This window comes from Artemia sp. Qi Xiang Cuo, chromosome 1 (genome assembly GCF_049724085.1).
Source record: "Artemia sp. Qi Xiang Cuo chromosome 1, ASM4972408v1, whole genome shotgun sequence".
NCBI classification, from domain to species: Eukaryota; Metazoa; Arthropoda; class Branchiopoda; order Anostraca; family Artemiidae; genus Artemia; species Artemia sp. Qi Xiang Cuo.
Genome location: NC_142794.1, coordinates 39,466,455 through 39,481,302, shown reverse-complemented (window position 1 = coordinate 39,481,302; position 14,848 = coordinate 39,466,455). Strand labels below are relative to the sequence as shown.

Sequence of the window (14,848 nt, the reverse complement as noted above, 5' to 3'; positions counted from 1 at the left end):
TAAAGTACGATTGAGGATTGACTCGTGTAGTAAGATATGATCTACAATAACTATTGCAAGTGTGTGCCATTCACCTGCAGACATAAACGAGCGCGACGCTGCATGTTTTGAAAAACACATTCAAGTTCATCAGGTTTGATGTTTTGAATAACACTTGTTATTTTCAGCTCAGTCCATCCGTAGTTCGAGGATTGTCTGCATACACTGAGCCTTTCAATTTGCCCCACAAATAAAAGTCAGGAGTTGTTAAATCCGGTGATCGAGGTGGCCACAAACCACGAGAGATCACACGATCCCCAAAGACATCACCAACTGCAGCCATACTGACACGAGCCGTATGTGCAGTTGCATCATCTTGCTGGAACCAGCCTTGTTGCTTTTCTTGCTCCGTCAGTTGATCAAACAATGGCTCCAGGATGTTATGAATGTAACAATCAGATGTGATGGTGTTTTCAAAAAAGATAAGTCCAATTATATGCCGCCTTGACAAAGCACACCAAACACCAACTTTTTGATCGTGGAGTGGCTTCTGAAACACAGCATGAGGATTTATTGTAGACCACACTCTAGAGTTCTGACTGTTCATGTACCCGGACAAATAGAGCCATGCTTCACCACTGAAAAATGTATGGTTTAAAATGTTTTCACCTTTCTCCAGAATAAAATTTTCAAACCACCGACAGATAGAGTACGCGTTTTTCTGAATCCTGAGGCTTCAGTTCATGAACAACATGCACTTTATATGGGAAGAATTTAAATTTGATGCACTGCTCCGTGAGTTGATGTTAGAGATATCCTACATTTAAAATCTTTTGGGAAAACATTTTCATCTACATTTAAACATTTTAAATGTATAAATATCCTTTCTTGTGTTCAGTGCACTGTTTCTTTTGGAACACCCTGTATTACTGAGATGTATTATCTGATGAACAGAAAAGTGCTGAGGGAAATTTTTCTTTTTTGTGAAATGTTCACATTTTTGTACATACGATGCGTATAACAGCACAGTATACTCTAACTCTAGCCTTCTATTAACCTTCAGATAAAAATTTCACTTTTTGTAACCAGCGACGTTAAAAATTTTAAATTATTTGGGTCATATTATAGAAAATGAAACAGCTTACGTGATCATATCACTAGATAAGTACATTTTTTTCAATCGTCCGGAAAAACGACAATGACACTTTACACCATTAGATGTTTTGTTACATGAATCTATTGGGCTTTTATCTTATTTGATTGTTGTGACAATCTATATCTAGCAGACACCTCTGAACTCTTATTTTTGAAATCACAAAGATCACAACTATTGTATCTTGAATTACATCACTGGAGATCTCAACTTAACAATTTTCACAGAAAATCCACAATCAAATGTTCATACTTTTAACCCCTTGTCTCTACGGGTTAGACGTTACGATGTTACGTCAAATTCTTCATTTCTTAAGTTGCAGCAAAAACTGGCGCAGAGTAATAAAACATGTTGTTTCAAAGGCACTGAGTAAATAATTAAATTGATTTTACAAAATGTGTTGGAACAAGAACAGCAATTAGGAGCTATTATTATAAAAGGTTTCAAAATCCCATCGTTCAATCTATTCTTTTGTATAAACATAAAATGAGATAACAAGTAAACTCACATTTCTTCCCTTTGAAGGAAATCAACAAGTTTTGGGACAATTCCGGCTTGAATAAAAGCATCAATTGGAGGATTTTTCTTCGTAAATAAGATCTTTCTAGCAGCATAAGTTGATGACATTTGTTGCTCCGGATTATCGGACATTATCCCTGAAATATTCAAAAGAGATGAGAATCAAAATCCACTCATCTGATAAAAATCGCTGGTATTGGGCATAACCTAAAAAACGGCTTTAATTGAAAGAAAGGAAAAAAGTCCAAATGAAAGTAAGCACTAATACGAAAATTTCTAGTCGTGTGGCTATCGACAAAACAGCTTTTCTTGCTGTCACCAACTTTTGAAGACAGACATTTAATATGCAAGCACAGAATCTACTTGATTCTACGAATCAATGGAACCTATAAAAGATTTCATATTGGCTCAATACTAATTAATTGTAAATATTTCTTACAAGCTTCAAACACTAGTCTGTGTTAATAAGTTTTTACTAACAAAAAATATTATTCCCTCTTGGGCTGTGAAAAATCGCAAGGAGCAAAATGGTATTTTCCGGCATTTATTGATAAGCTGGAGCACCTCGTCTTTCGAAGGCGAAGAAGGAATGCAATGACCGTAACTTAAAGGATTATCTCGAGATTCTTGTTTAGTCAAGACCAGCCAATACCAGTTGCCCAGAATATGATTTTTACAACGATAGGCCATAAAACACACAGCCCATAATGCTGTTTTTATATTAACTTTCAGGCGAGAAATTAGTCTTTTGATTCACAGGAATCAACTGGCAACTCAAGTCACCCAGTTAAACGTCTTGTGTAGTTTCTGTGGGCTATCACAAAGAATAATATTAGTTCACTTCAATTCAGTTAATAGGAGTCATGTCTGAAATGAATACGGACTTCATAGAAAATGATATGAAGAGGATTGCATGACTAATTGCATGATAGTATCTGCTGCACCTACATTATTATTTAAAATGGCTCAGATCAGCAATACAACCCCATGCCACAACAAATAGTCTAAATGAGTAAAATCTCATTGACGGATGTGGCAAATTTGATTTTGAAATGACTCGTATTCTGAGTGGCAATCTTTACGGCCGGGGATCAACTTCTCTTTAAGTGTCTAATTTCAGATATTCTGAGTGAAGATTAAAATATTTTTTATAACATTAAATACAATAATGGTGGAAAAAGTAATGGTACAGTATCTACAATCCTTGTACAGAAAATCAGAGCAAAAACGACAATTTCTTTGCTCTGTCAAGAAAAATACCTTTTTATTAATGACAAATTGAGCTTTTAATTTGGGTTTTGACCATCAGAAAATCCCGATCTTGTTTTCATGGATCCTAATGGATGTCATTTCTGTTTCGTAGTTCTAGAACAAGTGAAATTATCAAATTAAAAAGTTACCTCAATGTGTAAGTTCCTACTTTTAATATAGCAATGGCGTGTTCATATAAATAGTTCTTCACTAATGAATTATTCATTATGGATAACGTCGATCTTCACATATTCCGTTTTTTTTATTCTTTCCATGTCTACATAAAGGGGTGGTTGGTCTACCCCCTTGATATTGGTACCTATTCTGCAAATATTTGACATACATGGACCTAAAATGTTGTTTTAAGTAGAGGCAGTCAAAACTTTCTGACACTCCTCCTCCCATCACCTTAAAAAATCTCTTCTGTGTGCATCTCTATTGAGTTTTTTAAGAACGATTTTAGAAACATGTTAAGTAAAATATTATATTTTTCTGGACGATCCAAAACGCAATTTTTTGAACCTATACTTCTGACCCACGGCAGAGTTTCTATTCTATTTTTATGGAAAAGGATCGGGGAGTTTATATTCCAACTACATTATTTGGTTAAAATGCTGTTTAATTCAATAGAGGGTACGTTACAAATACTGAAAATACAATTCAAACAGCGCCATGAACAATCTTTGCACTGACAAGAATTACTAGAGCATACTGCGGATTCGAAGGGAACCATATTATTGTGGTTCCAGAAACATATCACTAGCACTAAACAAGCAGCACTGCCTCACCTAACCACTCCAAAGTCCATCAAAAAATGCCAAATTTAATAGTTTTGTACACAAGACACTTGTACCAAAATTTAAAAATTTTCTGGCCTTTGGTCTCAGAATGATAAAGCCTCAGAGGCAAAATAGTAGATGTATTGTTTTTGTTTTAATCAGCATTTTCCAATTAAAAAGATAGTTGCAATGACAGTTACCCTTTTGTGGAATGGCCAATTAGGGGGATGATTCCACTTCATACAATCTTCAGCACCAGCAGTATGACAAGTCGTTCAACTCAAATGATGAAATATACTTAATTGTGTATCATAAAAAGTCTAATCATATCCTGACCATCTTAAGGTGTAATTTGACAGCTCCAATAAAACACACGGTGTAAATACTACCTCTTGCATCCCTGCTTTAAACCTTAATATTACCTCATCTCTGCCAAAATCTTATTCTATAATTTCAGCAGAGCTCCGAGCTATTGAAATGCCTATAGAAGTCTCAGTTAATTATAATCGGATATATATCGGCTTTGACTTATTTTTAGTTGGCTGCATTTTTGATGGGATGAGGCTATTTTTCCACCTCTGATTCAGATCTAAGACAGCTCGTAAACGTATTTGTAAGATAAAGGAGCTTAAGGTCCAGCATATTTCTAGCCACAAAGGCCTAAAATGGAATGACACCGCATGTCTGCTAGCAAATAAAACATCAGATATCCAACGGTTAGATCATTCTTTGAAGTGCAATGTAAGGAATGCTTTGAGGTATAGAGTAAACAGCACCATTCTCAAATGTTGTCTTGTCCATTCCAGTCTAGGGATTTGTCCATAATTTATTATCGGCTGTAAGATGGACCATTCTTCTTTAAAATGACCTTCTTCTTAGTTGGAGCCTACACCATTCTTCTCTTTGTAGACATTGCCATCAATCTGACGAAAATATTCAGCATATTTCGTTTGAGTGTCATTCTTCTGCAGGCAATACCAAGATTTTGAAGCAATATTGCCAGGGTTACAAAATTTCATGAAAACTTTTACAAGAACTCTTATTCAGACTATCAAAAATTCTAAAGTTATTCAGGCTAGCAAATGGAAATCAGTAGCCTTGGCTGGTTCAATTTCGAAGGTGAAGGACTAATTATTGAGCTGGTGACACATGCTAAATTTATTCGAGAGTATTTTAATATCCCTTAGCTCCATAAAAGTTATTTCTTCCAACAAATTTTCATAATTTATATTTTTCCACCCTCCCCCTCGCACTTTGAGGACAGACTTGAAAGGTATGCATATCAAATCTGTTACCTTTTACCAATCCCACCAATGACAGAAAAGACATTTCATCTACGACCACATTAATCCCATATGAGACATCTTTTTCTACGTGTTATTGTATCATGAACTTTTAGCTTTTTATCCCCTCCTCCACACTTTAAGGGTCAATTTGACAAATTTAGCCTAGGTAGGGCGATGCGGATTTTAGGTATTTTAATGAGTGCATTTTTCTTTATTTAATGCTGTAAAAAATTGTGTCGCAATTTATTCAGGGTCTATCCCTATCCCTTTTTTGTCACATCTTTATTATACCAGAACTTCGAGCTCAGATTTTGGCCGTACCAAAACAAGAAAAATCCTACTTTAAGCATAGAATTTGTATATGACGTTAAATAAAATATTCAGTAATGCGAAATTATTAAGTGTTACTAATTTAGCAAAACAATTCATATTTCATTTGCTGCAAGTTGGTCCATAAAACCTGGGGTTTTCTGCAGGGCCAGATTAACCCCCTAAAGGACCCAAGAACAAACATCATCAGTGGACCCCAGCTTATTTTATTTGTTTAGAGGTCTCAACACCAAACAAACGATTATATACACACCCGAACACAGGATTCCTCGGCCTGAAAGAAGGAGGAATGTAGCCTAGAAATACACTTTATTCGTGTGTTTACAACGACACTCTTTTAGGAAAAACCTTAAAAACTCCCACCCGAATTGCCATACATAAGTACACCCTTATTTACGGACAATTCTATATACAACAGGTAGAGCCCATCAACACATAGTCAGTAACTTCACAAGATTAGTGACGATAATGGCTTGACAACGCTGTATATAAAAAAAAACAATTAAGTGGACACATCTAGAAATAATCTGTTTGTTATTTCCAAGAATTCATTTGCTCAGAGAACAAAGGAAGGTGGAAAGCTAATTTGAAGATTTCATACCCTTTTGCAATGAATAAAACTACTAGCACCACTGAGAGCACAGCATTAATTACAAGCAGCAGTAGTACTAACAGCTATTGCTACTGGTACAACGTTAAAATTAAAAAAAAAGAGCTTTCGGGCATTGTCAGGTAACATCAGATAGCGCTTGTTGTTCTTGTGCTCTATTTAGTCTTCCTTTTGTCGGAGACTGACTTGAACTTCCACTCTTATCAATATCCCCTCCTCTTTGCTTAAATACTGTCACCTATTTACCTGATTACACTCATTTTAGCTTCTTATGACGGAACTGAATAGCTTTCCAGTCGCTATCTTTTTAACCGATTTTTCAAATTCGAATTAGCTGGCGGAATCACACTTTCAAATAAAAAAAAAAAGAATAGAAATAGCATATATCAATAGTTAATTTACAAAGAAACCTGTAAATCTTAACTATAATTGTCCAAGGCTTTAGCAAAATTAATCTTTAAACCAGGAAGCAAACATTTTGTAGTTACGATGACGACCAATTGTCGAATGCAAGATGGGATCCAATGTGAATATGTATATTTTCTGTCTGCCTTGTCGATGAGGAATGGGATGGTGACAACATCAGCTACCGGTCTTAACTTTTTAACCTCCCTCCACCTAGACATTGGTTTAAGTCTGTGTTAACTTCAGATAAAGATGTTGAGTTTTGATCTTAGCGCAGCAAAGAGTAAACACAAGCATTACACTAAATTGCAAATAAGAACAGTTTAATAAATCCAGCTAAAGTCCTTTCCCTGAAAACACTATGAACATGGTATAATTACTATAACAGGCTAGCATAATCAAAATTAGTATATGATTCTAGTTAATATAAACCAAATTAAAGTCAATTTGGCGTAAAACTAATCTAATAAATACATCTCAAGGGTCAACATCCATCAGACGGAATACAAGAAAGAGCATTGAGTTTTGCTTCATGTTGAACAAAAACAGAGAATGGTTCAGAAGAAAGTGGGCAAGAATGATAAACTTCTGCCAAAAACGGGCGAACTATTCATAACTAAACTACTCACTTGATTTTTTCATTGCGTCTATTTATTCATAAAGGGAGAATGCAAAATTATGAAAGAAGAAAATTTAGGCACAAATGTGCGAGCACAGACTTCAACTTTCTAAAACTAAATAATATATATATATATATATATATATATATATATATATATATATATATATATATATATATATATATATATATATATATATTGAATAAATCATAAACTAGACTAAAAATAATAAACGTCCTTAATCAAACAGTTCGTGGTAACGAACTGTAAGTAAGAAGCGACCCGGTTCAATGGTAACCAAAACTCTAGAAAACGGTATTTTGATACAAATAGATAGATCAAAAGAATCAAATTTTAATGCTGATTTCAAATATATAAGTTTCATCAAGTTTAATCCTACCCATCAAAAGTTAGGCGCCTGAGAAAATTTGGCCGATTTTCGAAAAAAAGGGGGAAAGACCCCCTAAAATTTATAGAGCCTTAATGAAAATCACACCATCATATTCCGCGTATCAGAGAACCCTACTGTAGAGGTTTCAAGCTCCCATCTACAAAAATGTGGAATTTTGCATTTTTTTGCCAGAAGAAAGATCACGAGTGCGTGTTTATTTGTTTGTTTGTTTTTTTTTTCCCCAGGGGTAATCATATCGACCCACTTGTCCTAGAATATTGTCGGAGGGCTCATTGGGAAGGAAATTAAAAGTTATAGTGCCCTTTTTAAGTGAAAAAAAATGGAGGGCAACTAGGCCCCCTCCCACGCTCATTTTTTTCCGAAAGTCACCTGATCAGAATTTTGAGATAGCCATTTTGTTCAGCATGTTCGAAAATATTATAAGTATGTCTTTTAGGATGACTTAATCCCCCGAAGTTCCCGGGGGAGGGCTGAAAGTTATGAACTTTACCCAATGTTAACGTATAGCATTGGTTATTTGGAAGCATACAGACGTTTTCAGGGGAGATTTTTCCTGGTAGTGGGGGTGGGGGGTGGGTCGGGGGTTATGTGGGAGAATCTTTCCATGAAGGAAGTTTTCATGGGGGAAGGGACATTGCCATGAAGGGGACGCCGGACTTCCCAGCATTATTTAAAAAGAATCAGAAATTTAATATAAAAAAACAAGTATTTCAACTGCAACAGCAGCAACATCGAAACTTTAAACGAACAGAAAATATTACATATATGATTGGGTTCACCCCGTAGTCAATGCCTCGCTCTTTAAGCCAAAGATTTTTTAGTACTTTCATAAGAGCTATTTATTCTAATTAACGGCCTTTGTGATTAAGCGGTCATTTTTAAAGAATTGGAACAAAATTCGAACTTTCGCTTGAAGAGCAAGGTATTGACTAGGGGCGAACCCCATAATAAACGTATTAAAAATATATGAATATAAAAGTTCGTTACGTAAGTTAATTCGTAAGTTACGTATATTTATTACTAATAAAAACGTTCGTAAATAAAATTAAACAAGTTTCGAGAAAGCCATTTAACCAAATAAAAGTAAATTAATATAAAAATTTTGTTTTAATTATTCATGTATGGTGAGCCAAGATCAAAACCTGTATTTATTCAAAAACATTCAAAAATTAAATAAAAAAAAAAGTTTTTTTTAAACTGAAAGTAAGGAGCGACATTAAAACTTAAAACGAACAGAAATTATTCCGTGTATGAAAGGGACTGTCCCCTTCTCAACGCCTCGCTCTTTACGCTAAAGTTAGACTCTATCACAAATTTTTTTTTTAAACAATAAAAAACTTTAGCGTAGAGAGCGAGGCGTTGAGAAGGGGACAGTCCCTTTCATATACGGAATAATTTCTGTTCGTTTTAAACTTTAATGTCGCTCCTTACTTTCAGTTTAAAAAACTTCTTTTTTTTTAATTCGAGCCTCCATGAACCCACCATTGGCTAAACCCCTAAACTGTGACTTAAACAAAACAAATTTACCTTGAACAATTTCCGGAAGAGTCTGAGGACCAGCAAGCTCTAGCATAGAGCGAGATGGTTCTTCACTGTTATCGTCTTGTCGCCTTTTCATAAGCTCATCATCTTTTTTCTGTTTTCGTAGCTCTGATGTTTGGTCTTGTCTTCTACGTCGCAAATCCTATAAAATAAACAAAACAACTAGGATTACTAACGGTTCAAATTCAGGATAATGATTGAATATAATTGAGAAAAATATATAATTTAATGATCTATAACTCGACTTCTTTTTTCCGTGGAAAAAAGCGAGCCTCTTCCCATTGATTGCAGAAGGGAGAGAGGGAAAGGAGAGGCAATTACAAAATTTCCCCTCTCTTCCTCAGCTGAAACTACCAATGTACAGGTAGAATACAGAAATCGAAAGCGCTTATCGCAAATTGAATAAAATGGCCAAATTTTACTCTTATACCAAGAGATATATGAACAGATCACCTATCCAAGAGCCCTTCCCTTCATTATTAACGCGGTTAAATGGGGGATCTAGCCCCCCTCCCCCTCAGAAAAAATGAACAAACTATATTCAAGGAGATAAATGATAAATGCAAACATTTTAATTTAAAAGTTAGATGCAACATGGTTTTTAGCAAAGCGACATTTTATGAGAACTTCACACCCCCCCCCCCTCCCTCCTCCCAACAAGGAACAATTTTTGCAAATGGCCTTGATTAGTCGTGTTCCGAAACAACATTGCTGCTTTTGTTACTGCTTTTGTCAGCACGATAACGGAAGCATATGAAATCTAATATCGTTCCGAGACGATATTAGATTTCATATGCTATCGATCACGAGACATGAAAAGGAATGTTTGAAATATATGCAGTAAGTTTTCCAGAAAACAATTTTTTAAGCTTCCAGAAAAATTGAAATTATTATGTTCTAGCGTACCAAATCATAGGCCGCGCGCTAGTTATGCCCTGAGGGCATATAAGGTTTTCATAGAAGGCGTTGTCGTAAAAACTTCAAAAAAGGCTCATTTGATTGGAAATTAAAAGGGCTAGTGCCCTTTTTAATAGTCGAAGGTGATTGGAGGGCAACTAGCCCCCCCCCCCACGCCCATCATTCCCCCAAACACACTCAATCAAAATTTTGAGATGGCCATTTTGTAAAGCGTAGTTTATTTCCAGATAGAAAATGTGTTTCTGAGGACATTCTCCCACAACCCTCAGGGCAAGGGATTTGGTTATGCCCCGGGGGCAAATAAGGTTTTTATAGGGGTAGTTTAGTAAGGTTTTAAAGGGCTAATGCCCATTTTAATAGTCGATAGTGATTGGAGGGCAACTAGCCCCCCCCCCCCCCCCACGCCCATCATTCTCCAAAACACATCCAATCAAAATTTTGAGATAGCCATTTTGTTCAGCATTGTTAATTTCCAGATAGAAAATATGTTTTTGAGGAGGACACTCGCCCAAAATTCTCGGGTTTTGGAAATTGGAAATCATAACGTAAAACATTACTTTGAGGATCATTGTGATGACAAGGCTTTGTTAAAATAATTATGGAGACCGAATTGGCAAAAGACAGGGAATACAAAAACTAAAAATAATTCACAAGATCAGACCAATTTACAAAAAACATCACAGATATTACGGACTGATATTCACAGTTCCTCTTCACTGTATAATTAAATGATTATAAATGTTTTTTAGACAAATCAAAATAATTAAGAACAGACTTGGTCAAAAGCTCCCCGTAATCTAGTCGTAAATAATTTCTAAGACCACAACTGACTAATCATTATAAAACCTAAAATCGCGAAGAAAACGAGGACAATTAACAGCCAAAGAAAAGACTGAAAAATTTTGCAAATATTTCTGTCAAAACCTCAGCTTGACCGTCCAAGGCCATGAGGGTACGCCAAAGGCCTGAGGTTTTTGATTCCACCTTGGCTCAACTTGTGTATGAGAATCTACACCATTTCATTTTGTTTGACATAACCTCCATTGTTGCCCCCGTTAAAGGTCTCACGCAATTTTTCAGGGAGGCAGTTGAAATAAAAAAGCACATTCACCAAAAGGTAGCTCTCAATAGAGACACTGGAGAAACCTTTCTAAGTCCCATTTATGATGAAATTATTAGTTCTGATCGTTTTTACATACATCCACAAAATTATATTGTGCAATCAAATAAAATCTCCGATAATAATCTAACTGGAAAGCGATTGGCCTTTAAGAGTGCTTTACGTAAAATAAAATTGTAAAATACCATTTAGACCTGTGTTTTTTTATTCAGTTACCCTTTTACCGTTACTGAGAAAGGGTCGTCCAATTTTAGTTTTGTGTTCTTATTTTAAGGTTTTTTTTTTTTTTTTTTTTTTATTTGTTTTATTCTGAACTGAGGACGGTCAAGCTGAGGTCTTGACCGAAATATTTGCATAATTTTTCAATTTTTTCCCTGGCTGTTAATTGTCCTCGTTTTCTTCGCGATTTTTTGTTTTATCATCATTAGCCAGTTTGGTCTAAGAAATTATTTATCAAAAGATTACACGGTGAAATTATTGCAAGTGAAAATATAGAGTAAGGGGTGCCCCCCCCCCCACCAGTGGAACAAAAACTTCACATAAAACGCAAGATCCTCCACTGTTCGAAATTAATGACAACGAAAAAGCCTATTCTAAAACCATCACCCATTCCTTCCAATAGAAAACTTCTATGGGTGTCCGCGATGACTGTCAATTAGGATCCAAATAAATGAATCTGCTTAAATAATTCATTGCTCTTACAACAACAAGGTCTACAAAATCGCGGAATTAGTCTTGGTTTCATCTAATGTAAAAAGTCTCACAAAACTAATAGAAACTAAAAATCAAAATTCATTGAATTAAATTTATTTAGTTGTTTTTAATGAAGAAATTTTACGCTTTGCTCAAGTTTGAAAAATAAAATTCGAGTTCTTAACTGCGGCAAGTTTGAAAAATGATGCTATTCACATCTAGGCAAGAAGGGATGGTTGAGTCGAGTTCCATACAAGTAGTCTGATGGCATCAAACATTAAAGAAAACCTTTAAAAAAAAGCAAAAAAGAACGATGATATTTTTACGAAAACATGTTCACTGGACTAGGTATTTGTCTCGTGTGCAAACTTTTGATTCCTGCAAATCAGGGTTCTTTTCGTCTATACTTTTGGATTCTTCACACAAGGAGGGGGAGTTTGGAAGAAATCCGTAAATTCAATTAGGACAATTTTGAAAACCTGGATCTAAATATACACTTTTCTGTGCATCCAACTACATTCCATTTACATTTTTTTGACGTTCGTTCCCCGAATGTCTGATTTGTGTTCAGCTATGAGAGTTATGTTCAATATATTCAAAAATTCTAGATCCTGTTGTTCTCTCTCTCTCTCTCTCTCTCTCTCTCTCTCTCTCTCTCTCTCTTTCTCTCTCTGACAATGGCTTGACCTCATAGACTTATCTTATCTAAATAGCTTGATCTTCTAACTAATTTTCAAAAGTGCTTGAATTCACCTTCAATTCGTATACGAAGGCAAGTAAAATTGTAAAGCTTACCTCATCAGAAAAGCATATTTCAATAATACTGGCAGCTGTGTCGCGAATATCAGTGTTCTCATGCTGTTGAAGGCTCTTAATTTTATCCAAACCTTCGTCAATTTTATCATTGATAATCAATTTTATATCATCGACCTTTCTGCCTGTCTGCAAAATAAACTTTTTATTTAGGTTTAACTTCGTTTCAACAGCAGATACAAGAACATAAAAACAATCCTAATTTCACCACATATCTATTTTTCTCATTTTAATGCTGCGCCAGGTGAAGCCATACAATTTACAATGAACCCTGCTGAATGATTTATTAAACAAAGTGACATCTTTATTAAGGTGTATGCCAAATTGGCTTAGGCCATGACAATCGACACATTACTATTGGTTCTGTCTAAATTAAGAACTAGAGACATTCTATCGCGAAAAATCTCTACCTCTTCACCACCATCATTTTGACATCTTTCATCTTCTGACCAATTAAAGAAATTTCATCTGCATAATGATATTTCTTTTAACGAGAGTACTCAACAACGTCATCCCCATTTAGAACACGTTTTCTGCATTAAATGAATCGACCTTTCCGAGTTATTTAATGCTATTAAATAGTTGCACAGAGAACAAAACTTTGTCATAAATTCCAACTCTTAAAGTTGCTCCACATCCTCGCATTTATTTTACTTTCTTGGTTGCTATACATAGCTTCCAAGAATCCAATTGACCAACTGCTTGAAAAGGTCAATAATCATTTCTCTTGGTTCAAATCTTTTCTCTGGCAAAATTGGAAATTAAGAGAAAATATTCCTTGTCAGATGTTGGTTAAAAATAGATTCTGTTTAAAAAAGCATCAGAAAATATAAAAGCTAAAACGCAAGGGAGACTAATTGAATACTGTATAAATTCCGTAAAAAGAGATGGGAAAATAAACTGTTTTTTGAAAGACTTCGAGGACATACCACACTAAAGATACACCATAGCAGGGTTTAATTTAAAGCCCAAAAATCAGGGTCCTAACAGCAGCTCTTAAACTCTAGGGCCCTATTTCAACTGGTTTCCTTTCAGATTTCGTTCACTTAATTCCATCCCGAGATTAAAGAGCCAAGAAGAGTAACTAAAACAATAATTTAGCTATGAATTGATGATTTAGAGATTGATGACTTAACAGAAAAACTCTTTTCATATAGCAAATTTGGGGGCAATCGTGGGACAAACTGTTGCTGTTAAAACTGGTAATAATTACTTCAAATTAAGCTTGACAGAACCGTTCATCTATCTAAATGGAAATTTGTGTTCGGAATTAGCCCATAAAGAGACTAGAGTTTCAACGGGTTTCTGCAGGAATAGAAGCAGAATTTACATGAAACAAGATCACTTGCAATTTTTATATATGGCGCTGCCTGGCTAACCATGGCACTGCTAAGCTTTAAAAAGGCGTCATACTTTTTGTTTAAGCTTGTTATATCAACCAGAGTGAGCATTCACCTGGTTTTTAAGACCTAGATTTTTAAAGCCTCTTCTTAAGTTTTTCCAGTTCTTTTTGATAAAATTCGATCTAGATTTTGGTTTCCTTTTATATAAAATTGAAAGTAAAATTACCGAATAGAAAAAAAGAAAAAAAGTAGAGCCTGATGGCATTACTTGTAGACCGGTTTCAGTATGAAAGTACCAAGTCTATTTGTACGTCTTAAGCAACACCATAAGCAACAAATTAAAATAAGGCATATGCATTAAATTTTGCCAAAAACTTGGTACAATGCCTAATCTATATTAAAAGCATAGCCTTTCTTTTGGAGCACCGAAATTTGTTCGAAATTGCTATCAGAGGACGATAAGAAAATCGGAGAAAGATAGGCACTGATTTCCTAGTATGTTAGGAATCTACCAGAAAGAAATATTAAAAATTAATTACTGGTGCTGATGAAACGTGGGTATGTTACTATCAAGAAGCAGAAGTAAAATCTTCGCAGTGAAGGAAAGATGACGTGCACAACCTACGAAAGTTTATCAAATTTACAGCCTAGTGAAAGTTGAGTTAAGATTTTTTTTTTCAACCTATATAGGATTCTTCGCTGTTCCTGGGACGAAGCACGAAGAAAAATACACGAGTTTAAAGAACCATACAGCAGGAATTGGAAGGGCCATACTAGGGTGTGGACCAAACACGAGACCCCAGTCCTGCCTCAACCTCCTTATTCACCAGACCTAGCTCTGTAAGGTACTTTTCTCAAAGAAGGTAAAAAAAAAGTAAGCAAAAGCCAGCGTTGTCAAGATGTGGCTGAATTCTAGTACAAGGAAGGAGAAGGAGATTAAACGTAAATAATCTTATCAAATGAATATACGGTCTCAATTTTTTCCCTAAGTATTACAAAACAAAAAATAAAATTAAAAAAAGGTGAAAAACGAATATTTTATTTTTCATTTTGTTATTTTCTTTCCTCTGTGAGT

The 14,848-nt window shown here is 35.1% G+C and overlaps 2 protein-coding genes across 3 annotated transcripts in view; one reads left to right on the top strand and one right to left on the bottom strand.

Moving 5' to 3' along the window:
* The window catches only part of LOC148956298 (kanadaptin), a 504,001-nt gene that overhangs the window by 389,002 nt on the left and 100,151 nt on the right, over positions 1-14,848 (top strand). The gene's annotated exons all lie outside the window — the stretch shown is intronic.
* The window catches only part of LOC148956300 (uncharacterized), a 94,623-nt gene that overhangs the window by 70,533 nt on the left and 9,242 nt on the right, over positions 1-14,848 (bottom strand). The window contains exons 5-7 of the mRNA XM_089097601.1: positions 12,413-12,559; positions 8,872-9,028; positions 1,641-1,788 (exon numbers count right to left, since the gene is read on the bottom strand). Coding sequence (XP_088953727.1) covers positions 1,641-1,788; positions 8,872-9,028; positions 12,413-12,559 — 452 coding nt within the window. The remainder of the gene's footprint in view (positions 1-1,640; positions 1,789-8,871; positions 9,029-12,412; positions 12,560-14,848) is intronic.